Source organism: Botryllus schlosseri, chromosome 8, assembly GCF_051294905.1.
Source record: "Botryllus schlosseri isolate E-star chromosome 8, Bs_hap1, whole genome shotgun sequence".
Classification (NCBI taxonomy): Eukaryota; Metazoa; Chordata; class Ascidiacea; order Stolidobranchia; family Styelidae; genus Botryllus; species Botryllus schlosseri.
The window spans coordinates 6,110,451-6,133,113 of record NC_137243.1 but is presented as its reverse complement, the minus strand read 5'-3'; the positions used below and the strand labels follow the sequence as shown (position 1 = coordinate 6,133,113).

The window sequence follows — 22,663 nt, the reverse complement described above, 5'->3', positions numbered from 1 at the left end:
GATGAAGTCGTAAGATGAGGTCTTGTCACTTTTTGTGGCGACAGACTGTGATATTTCGCAGGGTGATAAAGGTATCAGAAAGGCCAATAAATTTTATAATCATCACCAATGACGTTCTCTGTAACGTAACAGTGAAGAAAATCATTGGTAATTGACGTTTGATCTTTGAAAATTAGGCTGTAACTGGTAACCTCTTTACCACGTAATTACCATATCGTAAATGACTAGGGTTTAGCCTGACACTCTCATGACTCTATAGCACATTCATAAGCTAATGATGCAATTAATTACGGTGATATGTGCGTAAATCAAGACTACATGTATGAATGTGTTAAACTAATAAAAAATTATTATGAAAAACATGTCATGTTCAGCTAAGTATGCTGAACTACAGCTGATTTTGTGACGCAAGGACTATGAAATGGGAGACAGCTCCGCTGATGCGAATCACAGATGACAGATCAGTCACTGACATTACCAAAAAGTCAAAAAATGAACAAAATGCATTATTTTGTCGATCCTTTGTCCGAAAATAATTATGAGGATAAACGAGTTGAGTCGTTATCGGAATTATGCAATATGCACACCATAGAAATAAAAGTGAGGTGAACATAGGGCTAGTGCAAAATCAATCAGTAGAGAGAGTCTCGAGATTATCAATTCAGGCACAATGTCAAAACCTTAGTCTCTCTCTTTTTCTCTAAAAAGTTGCCGCATTCAGAATTTCCACTCCAAGTTACCATCAGACTCACCCTACATCACAACTTTACAAGCGGGAGTATATATCTATGAAATAGCATCATATTTGATTATTTATAGAATGCCATCTATATCCGACCATCTAGTATCGTTATGGATTTTGGTATCTACAACTACAATATGAGGGTTATGAATTTCCATATACTAGATTCATACTCCAAATATCTCATGAAAATAATACAGGTGAAGGGGAATCACATCCTCATAATTGGCTTTATGGATGGCTTACTGCAAAGTGTAATTATTTTATTATTTATGGCTCTGTGTCAATGTTTTGTATACCATTAAGGATTTATCAATAACACTCACACAAACATATGATAGGCACTAGTGTCAAGCAGGAAGCAATATTGGGATCCGATTCACAGCGAAAACTAATTTGCTATGTACTAAAGGTTTCTAAATTGCAACATTTCATTGAATGAATTCATTCTCCCTTGACTTCGCTTCTTAACCCTACAACCAGTTCAACAACATTCTCTGTATATATCCAAGGAGAAGAAGTATCCAATCATGTACCTCACTGAAGGTTTCTTCGTAGGTTCCCTTAGCAGCATCAGATTTCTGAGTTTTGTAGTTCCTGTCATGGTACCATTCCAAGAACTATCAGGTGAAGCATTGTTATTCATATTTCTGTTCACTAGAAAAAGAGGCTTTGCAGGAACAGGTGGCTTCAGAACCCTGTAAAACGAGAATTGAAAATTTGGCTATCACGCTTAATAACGAGCTCATGAATTGAGGAACTGCTTGCTACTAGATCGAGAGAAAACAGATCTAGATTACAAGCGCTGTAAGAGTGAATATTTACCCAAAAGATCTCTGAGTACAAGCCCTAACATTCTACAGTACGCTATGTGTTAGATTCTAAAATTCTAAGTTTTTAGAATTAGAAGTAGCCTGCTCACAAGAAACTACCATCATTTCATGACATTCATCAATTTTCACATAGAGAGCAAAGCATCAATAATTAATTGATTATCATGTTTTGAAAACAATGAGTAGGCCCTACCATTCAACAAACATTAAATACCAATACCAATGCCTAGGTGTAAACTGCACAAACCACAAACTACAGTTTCAAACATCACTATCTTCCTATACCATCACTGAGCCAGCATTACATATACTATACTATCGTTTTGAATCGAAAGCAGATATTTATATACACATCAAGTCCGTCTACACATAGAGCACAGAGAAAGAGCCTTCCTTCAGCAAATAAAACACCCCACCTTGCTCTTATATGTAAGAGTCATAAATTCTAACGTCATAGCAAACTAGCAAAGCTTGGTGAATCTACAAATGTTTGCAGCGTCGCAAGAAAAAGTTATAACTTTTTGAACGATTCCTATTCAATCACACCACCATCATAACCTCACCACTCTACCAAGAGCTATCCTGTAATAAACCAGTACATTATCCTTGAGACAGCGAGCTGTGACAGACTTTGTATGTATCTGTCCTCAGGCCATAAGTGTAATCATACTTGCCTATAGCATGATGGAAAGGTCACAATCCCATAGCAGACGAGGAAGGATATAATTTGGCTGGAATCACTCAAATTACGGTCCATTTAAAAAAATATTTTACATCCCATGACATTATTTATGAAGCAAATTACAAATTCATATACCATACATAATCCTACTTTTGTTACAATGACAATTGTTAAGTTCAAAATTTCTAGGATACCGGTCGGAAAATTTGACACATTATTATACATGAAAGCAGGCAACAGTAATTACCGAATATAATGTTTTATAAAATTAATTCTTACCAGTTTGTAGGTGTGTTTGTGTGATTCGCAGACGGTGAGGTACATGCATAATTTGAAAATTGATCTGGCGGTGGAAGTACAATGTTAGCAAAGCTAACAGGAGGTGGCAGATTTACACTGTGTATAGTATTTACTCCGTCAGACATAAATGTTGTTGATACGCCTTCTGAAATCCTGGTTAAATTGCAGCGAGCTTCACCACTTGTTCCCTTTTTGCCAAAAGACATCTCATCTCTTACGATTGCAAAGTCCAAGTTGCATTGCAATGCAGACTTATGAGTCGAGATTCTGTATCATATAATTACAGGGTATATATACGAAATCTAAGACATATTACAAGTAAAATTGGATCAAGGTCAGGCAGTCACATGGAATTATTGCATCATTTCTTAAATACAAAAGAACTTTAACAAAATTTCCCCTCGCACAAGCATTTTAGTAACTAGCTAATGGCTCGGCATTAGCCTACATCGGTTCAAAACTAGATTTAGCCCACCAAGAATGCTACTTTCCAGTGTGCCCAATGTTAAGGGTTGTAATAAGAAGCTTACATAACAGTTCAATTGACGCTTGAGTATTCTTAGATCATACAAATTCCCTAGTTTTAAGTAGGCATAAGCACTTGACTAGTCCTAATGACAATCAAGCTGCCACACAAACCTCTTCCATTCTTGGTAAATAAATAAAGTCTACCAGCACGGCTACCAACTACAGACTACTTTGTTTACTAAGTACCCATGATAAGGACTAGCCAAATGAACCCACTCAAACTGTCATTTCTACTGAGTACGGTACATACGATATGAATTCAACCAAAACGTGCCAACGCAAGTAAATGCGTTTATGCTACTAGCCTATCTATATTCTGCTGCAATACGATATCATACAATTCACGACTGCTCAATAATAAAGATTGTAACTACGCGATGCGCAAATATATCCAACAATTGCATCGCGCGATAGGAAATTCACAATATGTATTTGTAGCGGTAATCATGCGTTGCGACGCACGTAACAGCAAACGGACAAATTCACTGCATTCGTGGTGATCTCCAGATATGCATTCGACATTCCGTAATCCGCATTATTTGATTCAGTTGGTACAGTACCGCGCTACTAACTTGCGTAACATTCGTTAAGCAGGGTTGATTGAAAGTCATGACAATTCCCAGAACGGTAACCCTGCTATGAAAACGTTCGCGGAAGCTATGGTAATATCCGTCTTCCGTTATGAACTGGCGCGATTACCGAACTATTGTACCCGATGATGGGTGGCGTCGAAATTCATCGAGCGAGGGGAAAAGTCGGTAAATAACGAGTGGTTGAGTCTACAAGCATGCTGAATAGTCGTCTGGATTCTTTGAAAAACTACAGGGGGTGGATATAGGTCGCGCGACCGCGACTAACTTGTGATCAACACACAATTGTTGTCAGTCTTTCATAAGGGAATATCCACTTAGCTTAGCACAATGCGAAAAGCATTACAGACACCCAGATTTATCCAATTTTCATGAAAGCCCACTGGACAATGAACATAAAACATAACAATAATATCCATTTTCCTTTCCAATGGCCAACAAAATGCGTCGTTGTAGAAGTGCCGCAACTTTTGGTCCACCTACGCTAAGATTGCCCTCTGTTTTAATTAGTTACAGCTTTATGACCGAGCAATTCCTTCACCTGTCATATATATTCTCCTCACCAAACATTAACCTACTCGGTGGCAAGTTGTTATAGCTTTGCACTATGAATAGTCTGCCAAAAGTGCATTACGTATCGACAAAAGCTTCACGGTCTCCTGTTTAACGCAACAAACGAAAATTATCCTTTCCCGCTGCTAAGCAGTGATTTCGAATCTCCAATGTTTGGCAACAGAGCTATCCACTCTCCATATATCTTTTTACACGCTTTGTAATCATAATGAAAGCCCACTACGCCATAACCCATTTCGTTATTTCATCACACGAGACCCATTTTCAGCGAAGCGAAGCGGAGTACGGCCGTTGAAATCTGCGATATGTAATATCACATTGGCGCACTCTGGCGGATGCGTTGGTTTGAGATGCCACTATGGAAATGTTAGCAACATGTGATTCGTCGTTTTTTGAATAAGTGCCAATGGGATAGTAGGTATGCAGATCGTGTATCCCTGAGATTGATTCATCGAATGAAACAGCACATTCAGAGATTAATACTCTCCAAAACAAGGGCGATACTTGCACGACAGTGGGAAGGTGTTGCAAAAGAAGGTTCATATGCCGATTTTGCAGCATAGACTTCGTTTATTGATCATCATCAGTATTTGAGCAATACTTGTGTACCAAACTAGAATGATGGCATGTTCATTGTTCATTCACTGTCATTGCGATTGCGAGGGGTAGATGCTTATGGCATTAGAAAATGTTGGAATCAATAATTATTAAACTGAACAATCCCAGTATTGTACTATATTCTGTACAACTTTCAAACCTACCATCAATTTGTTTCATTTTGTGCAGCGTACGCCGATTTGGGTTGCTAATATCATTATACTGTGTACTTCAAAGGTTGTTGTGAGTTGTGACCACTGTTACAATTCGAATTTCACGGTCAGTCATTATGATTTTCACGTTACACTTTGCCATACTGGTTTAGTGTTTCGATAACTCTTGATAAGCGAGTCTTCGCTTTGCTTTATAATAAACGTATTCTTGCGATTCACGTTGTGATGAAAGAAATCGTTAAGTTCTATTCCGTGAACCAGATATTCATAATATTATTGGCAAAACAAATCTGTCTCATTTGGAAGTCGAAGAAATGCAGATTCTAGTCTTCCGTCGCCAGTAACTCATTATAAACCACGTTTTGAATACTAAGTCGTTTCCAAGTTCCAACATAGAATTTATATTGTGATCATGTTGATCCTGCAACAACGACACATCTATCTTACGGTGTGCAGACATTAGAGCATACGGCAGTGGGCTACGTGAGCTAATGATAGGGTTAGCGTTTGCGGATTTTGGGTTAGTATTGGGATGATTAAGTCACGTGCTCTAGTGTCGCACGCCAAACCGTAGACATTATCCTACACCTCGATATTGGATATAAATCCGATTCCCCCCACCAAACACAGACAGCGCCACATTGCTGCGCATACTTACAAAACCCAAAGGCACAAATTACTCGCCTGCTTTCACAGGTATAGTACGCGGTCTATTTTCACATTTCATAAAATTCATAGTCTAAGAAGTATTGCCTGCTCCGATAACGTAAAATACAGCGAATAGAAAACCGATGACATACGGTATGTATTACAAGACAGATATATCACGCGTTCACCAGCATGTTATGTTGCGATGCCGCGCTTTCAACACTGCTAGAACTTATTGCACTGATCGGGCAAAGATCTTCCGTAGTCGAGTGATAAGAAAAGGATGCCTTGCTGCTGTTTGCACGCGGGGAAGCGCTCTTGGTGGATAGCATCCCTTGTGACGTAGATTCCGATACCGTGGATTCGGAAGGGCGGGATAGTTCCGTGGCGCGTTGCAGAAGGATTTCGGCTTTCGATAGCTTCGATTTTGCGGCGGGCCGCCCGGATTTTTTCTTTTTCGCGACTTTCTCGTTTGATTTGTGGACGCGCTCGCCCTGTTGACGGGATTGAAGTTAGGATGTCTGTCTTTACTGAGGATAGGCTCAACGATTCTAGTACTATGATCCAAATCGAGTACTAATCGTAGTGATTATAGAGTTAAGTATATTGAGTGACGATTTTTTGAGTGATGACATAATACGACTTTCCAAAAAGTTATCATTGGTCTACAAATTTCCACTTTTTTTCAGGTTTGGGTTTTGACAACTGATTTTGGCTAATTTCGGGGCGCTGAATTTATGTGAATATAATATAGAATGCTTGTTTGCTAATTAAACTTAGACTATTGCAGGTAAAACAGTGTTTAGTGGTTCAGAATTCCTTGTTTTGACAACAGAATGGGTCAAAAATTGATTTTTTTTTTCAAAAATTAGGGATCTTTCATACCTCAAAAATGTGATGTGCTAGAGAAAATCTGAGGTCATTTACGGATTCAGCGCCGCAAAATTAGCTAAAACCAGTTGTCAAAACCCAAACCTGAAATTTTGTGTAGACCAGTGTTATGAACGAGAATAATAGTGCCTAGATACTTTTTTTCCATTGCGAAAGCCTTGAAACCCTCGACTAGTCCTTATTTCGAGAAATGACTCGAGTGAAGTCTAGTCACCAAAAAACCGCGAGTCAAGTAATTACAACCTCGATACATACCTTAGTATCAGATATTTTATCGCCGGCGGCTTGCACGCTTATCGCCGATTCCGAGTTTTCGGATTTGTCCAACATCGCCGTCGTGTCGCTTGTGATATCGCTGTCCACTGTGCGAATTGACAGGTTGGAGGGATTGGACGAGACTTGCTTTTTCTTCCTCTTGCCCGAGACAGCCGTGGCGGGCGCCGATAGCGACGGGATAATCGGCCGCACGGGAGTCATCTGCAATCGCGAAAGTGCAAGGTTTCAAACTCAGAAACTATAACATTCCACAGCAAAGTATATATTTAATATTCAAAGCGGGCTGGCGTTATATTGCTATGGTGTCTTTAAAAAATCAAGAAGTAGGCCGTGCTACAAGTCGGCAGATACGCAGTCATAATAAGGAATATCGAATATATACTTTTAGATCAAAATATTCCGTTTTTAGGTCGGAAAAATCGCCCTAGATATAACCATGGAGGTCGTCATAGTTGTCAGCGTTGCCATTCCAGTAAAAGTACAAGTAACAGTAAGCCGTTTCAAAAGTGGATTTGCTCAAGGGGGCGCATATACTATTCGTAGTTTATCGGATTTGGTTACATTCGCTCCTTGTCATTCAGAGACAATGTATTAATAGAAAATTATAGCCTCGATAGCAGTTTCCACTGTGGAAGCCTCGAACCTCGATTGGTCGCACCGCAGCTTACGAAACATGTTGCAAAGTTACGCGCGTTAGTGAAAACCATATCAGCAGACTTGTACAAACTATACCCATTTAACGTCTTTTATGGTGTATAGTTCTAGTTCTAGTTGCGGATATTGAAAAGTGAGTGATTCTAGTTTTAGTTCTAATTTTAGTTCTAGAGTGATTAGTTCTAGTTCTAGTTCTAGTTGCGAGTCTTAAAAAGCGATCAGTTATATTTCTAGTTGCGGATATTGAAAAGTGGGAAGTTCTAGTTCTAGCTTGAAGTTTTAAAAAGCGATTAGTTCTATAGTTCTAGTTGCGGATTTTCAAAATACTTTGTTTGAAAATACTTTGTTTGTTTGGATTTTGAAAAGTGAGTAGTTCTAGTTCTAGTTCTAGTAGGTAGTTTTAAAAAGTGATTAGTTCTAGTTCTAGTTCTAGTTGGTAGTTTTAAAAAGTGATTAGTTCTAGTTCTAGTTCTAGTAGGTAGTTTTAAAAAGTGATTAGTTCTAGTTCTAGTTCTAGTTCTAGTAGGTAGTTTTAAAAAGTGATTAGTTCTAGTTCTAGTTCTAGTTGGTAGTTTTAAAAAGTGATTAATTCTAGTTCTAGTTCTAGTTGGTAGTTTTAAAAAGTGATTAGTTCTAGTTCTAGTTCTAGTAGGTAGTTTTAAAAAGTGATTAGTTCTAGTTCTAGTTCTAGTTCTAGTAGGTAGTTTTAAAAAGTGATTAGTTCTAGTTCTAGTTCTAGTTGGTAGTTTTAAAAAGTGATTAATTCTAGTTCTAGTTCTAGTTGCGGATTTTGAAAAGTGAGTACCGGTAGTTCTAGGACCAGTTCTAGTTGCGGATTTTGAAAAGTGACTAATTCTAGTTCTAGTTTTAGTTCTAGTTGGTAGTTTTAAAAAGTGATTAGTTCTAGTTCTAGTTCTAGTTGCGGATTTTGAAAAGTGACTAATTCTAGTTCTAGTTTTAGTTCTAGTTGGTAGTTTTAAAAAGTGATTAGTTCTAGTTCTAGTTGCGGATTTTGAAAAGTGACTAATTCTAGTTCTAGTTTTAGTTCTAGTTGGTAGTTTTAAAAAGTGATTAGTTCTAGTTCTAGTTCTAGTTGCGGATTTTGAAAAGTGACTAATTCTAGTTCTAGTTTTAGTTCTAGTTGGTAGTTTTAAAAAGTGATTAGTTCTAGTTCTAGTTCTAGTTGCGGATTTTGAAAAGTGAGTACCGGTAGTTCTAGTTCCAGTTCTAGTTGCGGATTTTGAAAAGTGACTAATTCTAGTTCTAGTTGGTAGTTTTAAAAAGTGATTAGTTCTAGTTCTAGTTCTAGTTGCGGATTTTGAAAAGTGAGTACCGGTAGTTCTAGTTCCAGTTCTAGTTGCGGATTTTGAAAAGTGACTATAGTTCTAGTCTTAGTTCTAGTGGCGCTTTTTGAAAATCCAGTATAGTTTATACAATTCTGCTTATCAGTGAACTTCTGATCAGCTCACTCATTTTTAATGTGATGCAGAATCGACATTATATTCTTTGCGGTAGCGTGAAAGGCATACATATTTGAGCTTTGTACAGTATAGCTTACATCGTAATCTTCTTCTTGCAGGGTGGAGGAATTGGCCGCGTCCGTGCCTTGATCGGACACGGTCGGATCGAACACTCTGGCCTCGGTTTTAGGGATGAACATATCTTCCGTTGCATGCGGTATCTCGACTTTGTTCTCAGCGGCGCTTGTGAACGACAGCGAAGATTTCGGTCGGAGGACTGTGGTCTGCAAAGGCGAAGAATGTCACTTTACGCGCCGTTGCGAGATAGCGATAGATAGATAGCAACACGAATAGGTTGCGGGTTCAGGTCCGACTGAAATCGACTCCATAATTTCTTCTCAGTGGTAGAGGTTTATCTAGGCTCTTCCTCGTCCTCTCATCCGTGTAAGCGGTGTCCTATAAAATGCCTAGAAGTGGGCCGTGCTACGAGTCGGCAGCTACGGGATAAAAATCCAGAAAATTGGCCTGGTGTAAATGACCAATTGACCATCGTAGTCGACAAACACCACGAATAGCACAAAATAAAAACAAATAAGGTCAGTGATTCTCATGTCGGCCCGTGGCAAGCTTCCTGCCGGTATATGCCATATATACTAGAATTTTATATTTCAATTCCAAAATGCAAGAATTTGGTCGCTTGTTCATTAATTAGTGAAATAAAACGTCACATTGTATATTGATTTAGAATTTTGTGACGTATTTTCTGCATGGTGTCGTAACAGACAGTTCGTGGTCTACTTTCAGCGTCACAATGCTGCAAGTTTTGTACGTAACTGTTCAAAAGATAGCCTACAACACGTTTGGCACAAGTTATATCCGAAATCCACGGAGACTTTTACAAAAACTTCGTTAAATTCCGACTGTGATATTAAGCAACAGTTGACATTATAATAGAGGCCGTGGCAAACGGCAAAGTGGCATTTCTTTCAACAGAACCGAACAATCACAATCAAATTAGTAGTCCTATAGCTGACTTCGCTAGCTTCTCTGAGAAACTCCAATAGAACCAAGTACAAATATATACTATCTGAAAGACAGCATTAAATAAAATTTCCAAGATTACATTTGAATTCCATACATTTATCGCCGTTAAATTAATGGTAAATTTTGATTTTTGAAGGCTCGCCAGTCCGCAACATTTATTTTGAAGTTTAGCCGGTCCGCCAGGTTGAGAACCGCTGATATAGGCTTCTCCTCGCCATCTAATCCGCGTAAGCGGTGTCTTAACAACGTCCAAAAGTGCTGCAAGTCGGCAGACACGAAATAAAAAATGAAGAATATCGGCCTGATGTAAATGAACATCGTAGTCGAAAAACACCATGAATACCGCAAACAAAGTTAACATTCGTCAGAAGGATTGTTGCTGTCAAACACGGATGCTTATCGCGTACTAATACGACGTGTGTGATCGGTTTTCCGAAATCGAAAACATCGGATTTACTACTTCGTCGGCGAAATATAGCGTCGGGTGCGACAGCGATTTTAGATTCGATTGCGATAGCGGTGGATCTGACGTATTTGGTTTGGCCGTTAACCCAAAATGGTAGCTGATTCAGTTGGCGAATTGTTTCTTATGACATTAGCACTCTTCACACGCACACTACGTAAGAAGCTACAACATATCCACGATTGAAGGTAGAATTGGATTGAAAAGCCTAATTTCAAATTCATTGGTGATTTAGGGAGGTTCTGTTGCTCTGATATTATTATTATTTGGATTTTCGGAGTCAGTGCGACAGTAGCATTCGAATAATACCAGTTATTACAAACTCTGAGACGTTTACGACAAATTGCGCTGTCACAGGTGAGGCGCGTCTCTTCTGTGCCTCACATCTCATTTCCCGCTAAACTTTGAACAATAAATACAGGCTACAAATTGTATTATTTAGGGTGTATAGATGTTCAAAACTAGCCGTCTATGAACACCGATACAAAACACCAATAATATGACTATATTTTCGAAAATGAACCTAATTGTGATATTGGGTTAGTCGTGAAGATGCATACAGAAATTTCTATAGCATCCACGTTCAATCGACCGAGGTCGACTCCGGAATTCCTACTCTAGCGTTAGAGGTTCTAATCTCCTCATCGCCAAGCGATCCGAGTAAGCGGTGTCTTACAAAAGCCTAGAACGAAAGTGGGCCACGCTGAATGTCGACAGGTTATGAATCACAATAAGGTCTACCGACCTGCATGATGTAAACGACCATACAATCTTAGCTAAAAAAAAGTGTGTTTTCACGCCCGCGTACCGTCCGTGATAAATGGGTGTGAAAATACGCCCGTGGCGCAAGAAATTAGAACATCCCTCAGACTTACACCCCGGTATAAATCAAACACAACATTATAATCAAAATGATGCTTGCACATAAGGATCAAGGAAGGTGGGATCTGTAACCGCGATAATTGTGGGTTAGGTCCTGCAAATTTTAACCTGGCTACAGCGTACAAGTTTATCAAACATACGCCTTGCCTGGTGTCAATGACCATTGCAGTCGAAAAACACCACGGATACCACAAACAACAACAAAACAACCCACCTTGCCGACGTGTTGCAGCCTCTCGTGAATGGGCAGACTGTTCACGTCGACTTCGACCATCTCGTCCTCGTCGCTAGCCGACACCGAGTCGGGTATTCTGGGCGCGAATTTCTCCGGTATGGGAGTCATGAGAGGGTTTTCGTCGGCCCGCAGCGTTAACAGTCGCCTCATTTTAAAAATCACGGCCGGCAGCTGCATGATACGGTTGCCTGCAAGGAAAATAGAATTTTGTGGCTTCTATTCCGCGCGACTCGCGAAGCAGTATCGGACAACTAGAACTTTTCTCTTTAACAAATTAGATTTAAAGTAGAATTAGAATTAGAGCTACACAGTTTTTACAAAATTGGATTATAATTAGGAAGGTATATGTGTATGTCGTACCGGTAATGTCAATCGCCGTCAGGCTTCGGCACTTGGCCAAACCGGCCGGCACCGTCTTTATGTAGTTGTAGGACAGGTCCAGTTCCTTCAGCGATTTCAGTCTCTCGATTTCGCGCGGGATTTTCTCGACCTGCATGAATCACGAGTGAGAATCGTTATGAGTGCCACTTGACATTTTAGTGTCGTGACAGTGCAGGGCTCATGACAGGCGACTGATTTTATGCACGAGGTTATGTGTACTCGTGTCTTCGTGCGTATCGCCATTGGGGGCATAGCTCAGCGGTAGAGCATTCGACTGCAGATCGAGAGGTCCCTGGTTCAAGTCCGGGTGCCCCCTTCCTTTTAAATTTGCGTGGATTTTGACAGCCGGACTTCAACATTCGATTGGAAGCGAGAAGTGCTTTTGATAGAATGAGAATCTCTGTACCGGACTGCTACCACAAGGGGGCATAGCTCAGCGGTAGAGCATTCGACTGCAGATCGAGAGGTCCCTGGTTCAAGTCCGGGTGCCCCCTTCCTTTTAAATTTGCGTGGATTTTGACAGCCGGACTTCAACATTCGATTGGAAGCGAGAAGTGCTTTTGATAGAATGAGAATCTCTGTACCGGACTGCTACCACAAGGGGGCATAGCTCAGCGGTAGAGCATTCGACTGCAGATCGAGAGGTCCCTGGTTCAAGTCCGGGTGCCCCCTTCCTTTTAAATTTGCGTGGATTTTGACAGCCGGACTTCAACATTCGATTGGAAGCGAGAAGTGCTTTTGATAGAATGAGAATCTCTGTACCGGACTGCTACCACAAGGGGGCATAGCTCAGCGGTAGAGCATTCGACTGCAGATCGAGAGGTCCCTGGTTCAAGTCCGGGTGCCCCCTTCATTTAGTTTTGATTGGAATTCAATAGCCTGACTTCAATATTCAATTGGAAACGAGATGTGATTTTTATAGACTGAGAATCTCTTTACGATCCTACCACTACTACGGGGCATAGCTCAGCGGTAGAGCATTCGACTGCAGATCGAGAGGTCCCTGGTTCAAGTCCGGGTGCCCCCTCCCTTTTAAATTTGCGTGGATTTTGACAGCCGGACTTCAACATTCAATTGGAAGCGAGAAGTGCTTTTGATAGAATGAGAATCTCTGTACCGGACTCCTAACACGAGGGGGCATAGCTCAGCGGTAGAGCATTCGACTGCAGATCGAGAGGTCCCTGGTTCAAGTCCGGGTGCCCCCTTTCTTTTAAATTTGCGTGGATTTTGACAGCCGGACTTCAACATTCAATTGGAAGCGAGAAGTGCTTTTGATAGAATGAGAATCTCTGTACCGGACTCCTAACACGAGGGGGCATAGCTCAGCGGTAGAGCATTCGACTGCAGATCGAGAGGTCCCTGGTTCAAGTCCGGGTGCCCCCTTTCTTTTAAATTTGCGTGGATTTTGACAGCCGGACTTCAACATTCAATTGGAAGCGAGAAGTGCTTTTGATAGAATGAGAATCTCTGTACCGGACTCCTAACACGAGGGGGCATAGCTCAGCGGTAGAGCATTCGACTGCAGATCGAGAGGTCCCTGGTTCAAGTCCGGGTGCCCCCTTCTTTAACAGTTTTTCGTGGAATTGGACAGCCTGCTTGAATATTCAATTGGAGACGAGAATTGTTTTTGATACAATGAGAATCTCTGTACCCTACTGCTACCGCGAGGGGTATAGCTCAGCGGTAGAGCATTCGTCTGCAGATCGAGAGGCCCCTGGTTCAAGTCCGGGTGCCCCCTTGCTTTAGTTTTGCGTGGATTTGGACAGCCAAGCTTCAATATTCAATTTAAGCCATGGAGTTTGAGTGTGTCCGACCCTTTCGCACGGCAATGAGCTTTTTTTTATCAAATAAATCGTGTATTAATGCATGTGATATACGCCAAAAGAATGCTAAGGTAAACGCCCACTCGAGCTCGTAAACACTACAACATCCTATAACAGATTACGTTTCGCAGTGATGATATATCATGGCTATATTTTTGTGGTTCACCGTTTAGTATAGGGTACAGTTACGGAGCCTGGACTCTACGAACGCACCCAGTTTCGCGACATTTTAAACACTTCCATCCTCCGCATCTTATACAGGTCGGACGGCAGCGATCTGATTTGATTCTTGGAACAATTCAGTCGAGACACCTGAAAAGACAACTCCTGATTACGACCCGCGACCCAAACACCTTTCGGACAACGCACCGAAGACAGCAACGCCGTGTTGCCTTCGCATTGACACATGATTTCCCCGAGTCTGTTCCCGGACACGTCGAGGTCGGTGAGGCTTTTGGTGCATTCGACAAGAGTCGGGATGTCGTGCAGTTGGTTGTCGTTCAAACGAATCACCTTAAACGAAACGGGAGGTAACGATATGAAGAAGAGGTTAAGGAGATAGTCAATGTTATAGGCATTTCCGTGGAGCGGACTAAAACGTGGTCGTTATTTTCGGCGCGACGCGGTTCCTACCTTGATGTTAGGCATGGTGAGGACGCGAGGGTCGACGGTTTCCAGCTCGTTCGCCGACACGAGAAGCTTTTCCAACCGCGGGATCATGCACATGTTCTCCGGCAGGCTCGTTAACCTTCGGGGAAATTCGTAAATTCACATCGAAATCTTTACTGGTGATCATGAGCATGGGTTTGGCCGTTTGGGAATACTTCCAAATTAAATTTGAGCCGAGGACTGCACTTGTTTCTGCGTTTCCTTACCAGTGTGAAGTTGATATTAGACTTATGGAGTTCAATTTTAGACCGGGTAGAAACAGGAAGAATGACAATCAGATCAGATAATACCTTATTTGGTTCGACATATACGCACACGATACAAAAATATGTAACAATAACTTCATTCTGTCAATTTATTCGCTAAAAGCTTCTCGACTGACTCATATAGTCATCGAGTTCGGATTGAAGTAAATTTCTTGTCTGGGTGAAAAAGTAATATCGCATACAAACAAGGGTACTCGTGTACCGGTTGATGACGATTACCCCCGACGGGTGTCAGTCGAAGATATTCGAGTTTATTTCAATATGAATATACTATTCAATTGTATATTGATGTTCTGTCTGTACCTCCAAATAGCCCTACATACTAGTGTGATAGTCGTTCGTTTTCGTTTATATTGCTATGTTAAGTTATATAGTTTTATTGTTTGTGTGATAAAGTGTGGTTTTCAGTGATATTGTTCCGAAAGACTTCTTTGGGTAGGCTACAGAACCTGAACATACATTTTGCCAATATTTTCGTAACGAAAATACATGTATATTAAAACCCAAAGATTTTTAGATATATTTATGAAGTTGGATACCTCGAATGTCTTTCTTGTATAGATACAATGGTCAGGCATTCGCATTTTAAGTCGAATGTATATACCGAACGCATAAATCTTAGGAGCCGCCAGAGCAGTAACGCTCACGAGATGACAAATGGTGAGAGGCGGCCGGAAATTTCAATGATTCACTAACCGGTTTTCGGAGAGATCCAGATCCACGAGGTGTCTCCATTTATCCACCCTCTCCGGTATCGTTTCGATCTTGTTCTGCGACAGATCCAGCGAAACCATTTCGTGCAGCTGGTCCGCCGTTTCGGGCACGGACTTGAGGTCGTTTTTCGATAAATTCAGCTGCTTGAGCCAACGCAATTTGCCGATGCTGTCCGGAATCTCGACGAGGGCCGCGTTGGAGAGGTCCAGCTGCGTGAGTTGCCGGAGCTCGTTAAAGAATTTCGTGGATATGGAAGCTGCAATGGATAGTTAGAATACAATTGAATAATATATTCATATTGAAATAAACCCTAATATTTTCGGCTGACATCGCCAGGGGTAATTCGTCAGCAATTAGTAGAGAATTGCGAATAACATCGTATAGCAACAATCGTATGGTCCTTTCACCACGGATACCAATATTTATTCGAAACAGATAATAATAATCGGTCTGGCTCCTCTGATAAGCATTAGGTCGAATACAGCAAAATACAAACCTCCGAGCTTATTCCCTTTAGCGGAAAACTGCTTCATGCCCCGGGGCATCGGGCCCGACCCGACCACCGTGGTCAGTTCGTTTTCGGCCACGTCCGCGTCGCGCAGGGCGTGCAGGAACCCCAGAGGCTGGGGCAGGGAGTTGAGGTGGTTGTTGGATATTTTCAGGGACCGCAGCTTGCGCAGTTTGCGTACTTGAGTCGTGAGGGTGTCCAGTTCGTTGTTGGTGAGGTTTAGTACGCTGACGGACCTGCGAACGGGGTTGCAGTGTCACGATAGAAGGCAATCAGTCAACTGTATATGGTGTGCTATATATTTTAGTTGTATGTACGATAGAAGACAATCTGTATACAATAGTTGTATATATCATACATACAACTATATAGTTGACATATCGTCGCACAAGTTCGGTCAGAAAGCGTAATGGCAGCAACGGTGGTCAGTAGCAAAGTATACTTCTACCAACGTTGGTCACTTTGATCAGATCTGCATAATAGACATTCATCAGCAAACTCCGATAAATATCGAAGTCACGAATAACGAAATGATAGTCAAAAGTCTTGTCCTTGCCGATGTTATGTTAATGAAAAAAGTCCAACCGGGGTCTACGATATACGATACGATACGAATATCGCAGGCCCCGGTCCAACCATTACAACATACAGGTTATAACGTTATTAAACATCATCGCGATGTTTTGTATCCTCAATCTCTTCGCCAGAGTAATTTGATGCTGACGTAAGACGTCTGTGGGATTTCTAGATTTCAGTAAGTCTGCAACCCGTCTTTTCAGACAGTGTCGTAACATTGTGTTGTTTTTGAATGACAAAAGGAACAAAAAAAAACGAAGGAAACCCAATTTTAGAATTCACATTCCGTCTTTTGAAACAGTGTCGCACCAATATAAGAGACAAGCTCTTGAAGATATAGGATTTCAATATACAATTGAATAATATTCATATTGTATCAAACCCGAATATTTTTGGCTGACACTCGTCAGGGGTAATCGTCAGCGAATAGCGAAGAACTGGAAAGAATATTGTATCTTTCCAATTCTCTACTAGTTGCTGACGATTACCCCCTGGCGAGTGTCGGCCGAAAATATTCGGGTTTATTTCGCTATGAATATATTATTCAATTGTGTACTGGCGTTCTGAACCTCCAAGAGACACTTCATATATGCAAAATCGTTTCCATATATCGTATCGTATATCGTATCCACAATCAATGTTGTATCATCCAATTCACCACTGTTTACTGTCCATTACCCCTGGCGAGTGTCAGCCGATAACAGTCGGGTTTATCTCCATATGAATATGTTATTCAATTGTCGCAACATTGTGTTCTTTTGAATTGACAAAACCAACAAAAGAGCGAGCAAATACCAATTTTAGAATCCTAGAATAGGAGCGACTACAAGCTATGACTCACTGCCCACCTCAGTTGACCGATCTCTTTCGGCAAATCCTCCAATCTGTTGTCGGACATCTGAAAGTTTTGCAGGCTCTTCAAATTCGCGATCGAACCCGGTATCGTCCGGATACGGTTTCCGGACATGTTGAGGTTCGCCAGCGCCGCCAGCTCGCCGAAGTCCGACATCTCCTCGATGCTGTTCTGCGACACGTCGATCGTGACCAGGCGCGGCATGTCGCCGAGTTCGGGCATGGCGCGGATTTCGTTGTCCGAAAAGTCGGCGCTCTGAGGGCGGAAAAAGGGCGGGGAGTTCGTCAAAGAGTCGGATATTTTCGGGTTACTTTTAGAAATGTTCAGGATCACTATTTTTATTCCCTAAAACTCCAAAATGTTCACCGATAAATCAGACAGGTACAGTACAAACTATAATCAGTGAAGTAATTATAATGGATTTTGGAGTAATTCCAGTTCTGGTTGAGGATTTTGAACAGTGACTAGTTCTAGTTGTAGTTGGTATTAAAAGAAATAGTTGTGAAACAATTAGAAACCGTTGGCGTGAATCGAAATACCGGTGTTCTGTTGTGTGATGTTCTTGAAGCCATTGCTAGCTGAGAGTCATCACTACACCAACAGTGGCGTAGCCACCAGGGGTGGATTTCGGGTTACGTAATTCTCTCTTTTAAAATTCCTTTTTTATCTCCGATATTTCTTAACTCATTTGCTGTTCAAAAATTGTTTTTCAATTACCTCAATTATCAGGTATTAGTTATAGGTAGGGTTGCATTTAAAGCAAACGGTGTTTCAAAACACTTTGTTTAAAAGATCTAGTTCTAGTTTTAGTTCTAGTTCTAGTTACGAGTTTTGGACAGTAGGTAGCTCTAGCTGTTGTTCTAGTTGCGAGTTTTAAAAACCGAGTAGTACTAGTAGTTCTAACTCATAGTTGCGCATATAGAAAATTCAATAGTTTGTACAGGCGTGCCTTATGCATCTCTACTTTCTTCGTACCTGCAGGCTCTTAATCTCTCGCAGTTCCCCCGGGATGCTTTCGATCTTGTTCTCCGCGCAGTCCAAGGTGACCAGCTGCGACAGCCGGGACATGGACTCGGGCAGGTTCGCGATGTCGTTGTTGCGCAGGTCCAGCACGCGCAGGCTCTCCAGGGCGCCCATGCTGTCGGGCAGGGACTGGATGCGGTTTTCGTAGAGATTCAGGCTGATGAGGTGTCGCAGTTGGCCGATGCCCGGCGGGATGTTGGATATGCGGTTCGAGCACAGGTTCACGGATTGCAGGCTGTAATTTGCGGTTATTTTGTCAGAATAGATTCAAGGCTGTGTCAGAGTTGGTTAGTGACAATGTACTTCTACTGCTGAAGTATACGCATTGATATATACATTGGGGTGGTAGTGCATCACTTAAAAAGCCTTACAAGGCTATTTATGTACCTTCCTTGTCCATGTCCTGCGACATATGTACAATTGTACATCATGCACTCATGGTATGCGTATGCATATGCAGTCCGCATATTTCGCGAGTATGAATGTATTGTATCTGTATATTAGGGTTGTTCAAAAATAATCTTTTTTTCCGAATTCCGGGGTATTCATTGATTAAATTGTTAGGTTGCCTAAAAAAAACGCTTCACACCAAATTTGGCTCGATTCCAACTGATATGAACGCACAGGAGTATCTTTTATTTTATTAAAAATAAGAAAAAGTTTCAAATTTTCATGAAAACCTGATGAAATTGTTGAGTTGTCCAAGAGAACGACGCTTAACAATTTTTCCTCACTTTCAATCGGCAAAAGCGAAGTTATTGTAGTTGAAAATTTTGAATTCGCGAAATTCCAGAATTGTAATAATGCAAAACTCACATAACTTCGCTTCTACGGGTCGTAATTGCGCCAAATTTGTTTCGGATCGCTTTTGCAGACAACTTGACAATTTCATGGGGCTGACAGTAAAATTTGAAACATTAAAAAAAAATCATAATAAATTCAAAATTTTCAAACTTCTGTGCGTTCACATTTACCTCTTGGAATCGAGCCAAATGTGGTGCGCAGAGTATTTTTAGACAACCTAACAATTTAATCAATGAATCCCCAGAATCCGAAAAAAAACTTTTTTTTTAACAACCCTAATTTATATACAATATACATAGGCTATATAGGCCAGAAACAATATTGACTCACCCCGGCACGCAGCCAATGTATTCCGGTATATTTTCTATTCTGTTGCCGACAGCTATGATGCTGCGTAGACTTTGCTTCTCCATTTTCGCCGGCTTATTATCGGGCTCCGGTAAGCGCGATATACTATTATAGCTGACGTTGATCACTTTCTTGATCTGATAGATGGAAACCGGCAATTTCCTGTCGTAAAGCATTCGCGATTAGAACGCAGTCACTCGCTTGATATACTTGTAACTACTACTGGATTTTCAAAATGCGCGGATAGAACTTTAACTATAGAACTACTCCCTTTTAGAAATCATTCACCTAGAACTATAGGGCTACTCAAAAACAGTATAGTTAGTTGACCATCAAATAACTAGATTGCTTGTCTGTAGTAGTCTGTCGCTTACGCAACATTCACGTACTTGAGATGGTTGTAGGACGCCTCCAGTAGTTTGAGTTGCGGCGCCAAGCCGATGTTGAGCGGGAGTGATTTGAGACGATTGTGGTCGGCGTGTATCAACGCCAGCGATGTGCATTTGTGAATGGTGCGCGGTAATGCCAGAAGTCTGTTTTCGGACAGTCGTAATTGCACCAAGGATTCTAATTTGCATACAGAGGCAGGAATCGAAGTCAACCTGAAAGAGACGGACATTCAAAGCTAAAATGCTGATATCCTGTTTCGTATGCAAAATGTCTCTTGGGGTACAAAACTTGAGCATACAATTGAATACGATATTCATATTGAAATAAGCCCGAGTACGGTATTTCACTTTAAGCTTTAAGCAGAGATGGAAACTCTTTGAGTACCATAGAATACATGAATCTGATAAAGATTTAAGACGGGGCAGATTACTTTTTAATTAACAAATGGTTCCTCGCCTGTACATTTTTACGTGTCCAGATGTCAATAAACATGAATACATTGTAGATAACGACATAGGGAATTATCTTGTGTATTATATACGTCAGAAACATAGCAAGCGGTGGAATGTGCGATAATTCGTACGGAAGTTTGACTTGATCAAGTTAAATGTGGATAAATTGATAATATTGATCACGAGTAACTCGAATATGTTTGGTGGTAAAATTTATTCAACATATTTTGCTACGTTGAGTCCAATGGAATAACGTCACGGACCACATTTTGCAATTTACCCAACTTTAGTGAGTAAGTCGTAAACATACTTGTTCTTAGCGCAATTCAAATAGCGCAATTCTTTGAAATCGCCAATCTCCGGATCGAGATGCGTCAGGCCGTTCTCCGACACGTCAAGCGACGACAGGTATTGCTCGCATTTTTCGTACAGGAATTCGTCCTCGAACATTTCGAAGGGCAGCGATTCGAGGCCGCATTTCGCGAAGCTCAGCCCGAAATGGTTGCTCTCTTCGGAGCCTGGGACCTGATAAGTATTGATATTAAGTAAGAGAAGTTCGGTAATGCTTGGTGCTAATGAAACACAAACACAATACAATAAACACGCTGTAATTTAGTGTAGTTTTGATAAACCATTGACAAATACGATTACAATTAGAATTATAGCTACACAGTTTTCTCCAAATTAGAGTAAAATTATAATAACTACAGTGTTCTCCAAAATAGATTAGAATTCGAATTATAGCTAGACAGTATTTAGCAAATTTGATTTGACATAGAATCATTGAATTTGCGAAAACTGAAGTTTAGTTCCAATCAAACCAGAGTTCATAAGCACGAGAATGGCAAATGTCTGTTCATCAAGCTTGACTCGTTTCGCACTATACCAGTTCAGCATTTTCAGGAAACTTATAAATTAGATTAGAATTAGAATTAGTGCAGAGAAGCATTTCGCAAATTAAATTAGAATTTGGTATTTCGCTGTAATTAGCCAGATTAGACAACTAGAATTACATAGTTGTCCGAGTCTGATTTGGAGCAAATACATTTTATCCATTTACAGTTTAATACTTGATCAACGGGACGTGGTACATGGTAGATTCCATTATGAAATGCAATATCGAATACAGATCTGGTTCACTTTAGATACCAAGCTACCTTACCATGGAGAGATAACGTTAGATTCCTATATATGTTTCCTACCAGGTGTTGACAAGATATATATGAAAAGAGCAAGGACCAATTAAAGATTATAAGACTTCAAATTCAAACCTCAACAATGATCCCGCCAGTTCTCTCCAGAACTTTTTTCAGCACTCTGCATGCTTCTCGGTCTCTGGCCTTTGGAGTTTTCAAGTGTCTTCTCCGCTGCATCGTAGCGAAATCCAGACTGCGTTTCACAGTAGCCTTGCGCGGCGGCATTTTCGCAATATACCGGTAATACTTCCCAACCGATTAGAATTAATTCTGTTAGACGGATACGATATGAAAGTAAATCTACCATATCGCGATGGGTCGATGACAGGCAGCTCGAAATCGGTAAACAAGGCTCACCTTAATCGCAAAGCGGATGTTAAATACCCTGTCTACATAACGTTACTGTGTATGCACATTACACAAAAGGTTTCGCCAGTTCGTGGAAGTATTATATGTCCTCAAGATAGCCATAAAAGTCAAACCCTGTTTTGCCATCACTATCCGTAGACATCCCAGCGTCGTTATCAAACATCTCCAAAGGCCTTTATTCAAACATTACGGTATTATTCTGTAGACCGGCGTGATTTATTTGCGAAAAAGTTCAACATCGAACTTTCATAAGTGCGTGTGATGTCACACAGGACACGCAGTGGGAAACAATGCCATTGTAAATCGTACATTTACATCAACAATGAACGACCACTTATCGTTGGGAACATCTAGCTTGGATTACCAGATGAGAAGGTAGCGTCTATGATGTAAGGAATTCAAGTGCTACTCTTGAACTATATTACTGATTCAAATGATTTATAGCGGTACGTCATTCCGTGTAGCTGACACTTAAGGGGGTAATTTGGCTAACTATAAGGTACATCTTCTTTTTTATTAGATCTCTCGATCAGTGCCACACCACATGGTATATCATATACGCCAAATGCCTATTAGCTGTAACATGATATACCGCTTCCAACGTTTCTTGAAATAAAGATAGATAGAGAAAGAGATCAAATAATATTCAGCGGAACTGATCAATAAAGATTCGCCAAACTTCAGCTGCCTTTCTCCGAAAATGCTAATCGAGCAAATTCC

The 22,663-nt window shown here is 40.9% G+C and overlaps 2 protein-coding genes and 9 non-coding genes across 12 annotated transcripts in view; 9 read left to right on the top strand and 2 right to left on the bottom strand.

Annotated features, from left to right (window-relative positions):
* Window positions 1-2,889, bottom strand: part of LOC145444998 (uncharacterized) — a 69,544-nt gene extending 66,655 nt beyond the window's left edge. For both annotated transcript variants that reach the window (XM_080323082.1, XM_080323083.1), the window contains exons 1-2: window positions 2,537-2,889; window positions 1,279-1,440 (exon numbers count right to left, since the gene is read on the bottom strand). In XM_080323082.1, the coding sequence (XP_080179208.1) occupies window positions 1,279-1,440; window positions 2,537-2,763 (389 nt within the window). In that variant the 5' untranslated portion in view covers window positions 2,764-2,889. The remainder of the gene's footprint in view (window positions 1-1,278; window positions 1,441-2,536) is intronic.
* Window positions 2,890-5,694: 2,805 nt separating this feature from the next.
* Window positions 5,695-22,163, bottom strand: LOC145444999 (uncharacterized). The gene is made up of 17 exons (XM_080323085.1): window positions 21,932-22,163; window positions 21,650-21,844; window positions 20,689-20,903; window positions 19,926-20,138; window positions 19,519-19,698; window positions 18,337-18,619; window positions 17,357-17,616; window positions 15,921-16,168; window positions 15,407-15,680; window positions 14,409-14,523; window positions 14,145-14,288; window positions 13,989-14,087; window positions 11,932-12,061; window positions 11,551-11,759; window positions 9,046-9,231; window positions 6,813-7,034; window positions 5,695-6,160 (listed from the first exon to the last, which is right to left on the bottom strand). The coding sequence occupies exons 2-17, from the start codon at window positions 21,797-21,799 to the stop codon at window positions 5,843-5,845; spliced, it is 3,246 nt and encodes a 1,081-aa protein (XP_080179211.1). The 5' UTR covers window positions 21,800-21,844; window positions 21,932-22,163; the 3' UTR covers window positions 5,695-5,842.
* On the top strand, window positions 12,197-12,268 carry Trnac-gca (transfer RNA cysteine (anticodon GCA)). Its single transcript has one exon. It is a non-coding gene; the product is annotated as a tRNA-Cys (tRNA).
* Trnac-gca (transfer RNA cysteine (anticodon GCA)) lies at window positions 12,375-12,446 on the top strand. Its single transcript has one exon. It is a non-coding gene; the product is annotated as a tRNA-Cys (tRNA).
* Window positions 12,553-12,624, top strand: Trnac-gca (transfer RNA cysteine (anticodon GCA)). The gene has a single exon. It is a non-coding gene; the product is annotated as a tRNA-Cys (tRNA).
* On the top strand, window positions 12,731-12,802 carry Trnac-gca (transfer RNA cysteine (anticodon GCA)). Its single transcript has one exon. It is a non-coding gene; the product is annotated as a tRNA-Cys (tRNA).
* On the top strand, window positions 12,908-12,979 carry Trnac-gca (transfer RNA cysteine (anticodon GCA)). The gene has a single exon. It is a non-coding gene; the product is annotated as a tRNA-Cys (tRNA).
* Window positions 13,086-13,157, top strand: Trnac-gca (transfer RNA cysteine (anticodon GCA)). Its single transcript has one exon. It is a non-coding gene; the product is annotated as a tRNA-Cys (tRNA).
* Window positions 13,264-13,335, top strand: Trnac-gca (transfer RNA cysteine (anticodon GCA)). Its single transcript has one exon. It is a non-coding gene; the product is annotated as a tRNA-Cys (tRNA).
* Window positions 13,442-13,513, top strand: Trnac-gca (transfer RNA cysteine (anticodon GCA)). Its single transcript has one exon. It is a non-coding gene; the product is annotated as a tRNA-Cys (tRNA).
* Window positions 13,619-13,690, top strand: Trnac-gca (transfer RNA cysteine (anticodon GCA)). The gene has a single exon. It is a non-coding gene; the product is annotated as a tRNA-Cys (tRNA).
* Window positions 22,164-22,663: the final 500 nt, after the last annotated feature.

Coding starts and splice junctions, on each gene's coding strand:
- LOC145444999 (XM_080323085.1), bottom strand. CDS start 21,799: ATGCCGCCGCGCAAGGCTACTGTGAAACGCAGTCTGGATTTCGCTACG. Junction 20,139..20,688: donor TTGAATTGCGCTAAGAACAA/GTATGTTTACGA, acceptor CGTCTCTTTCAG/GTTGACTTCGATTCCTGCCT. Junction 15,681..15,920: donor TAAAGGGAATAAGCTCGGAG/GTTTGTATTTTG, acceptor TATCCATTGCAG/CTTCCATATCCACGAAATTC.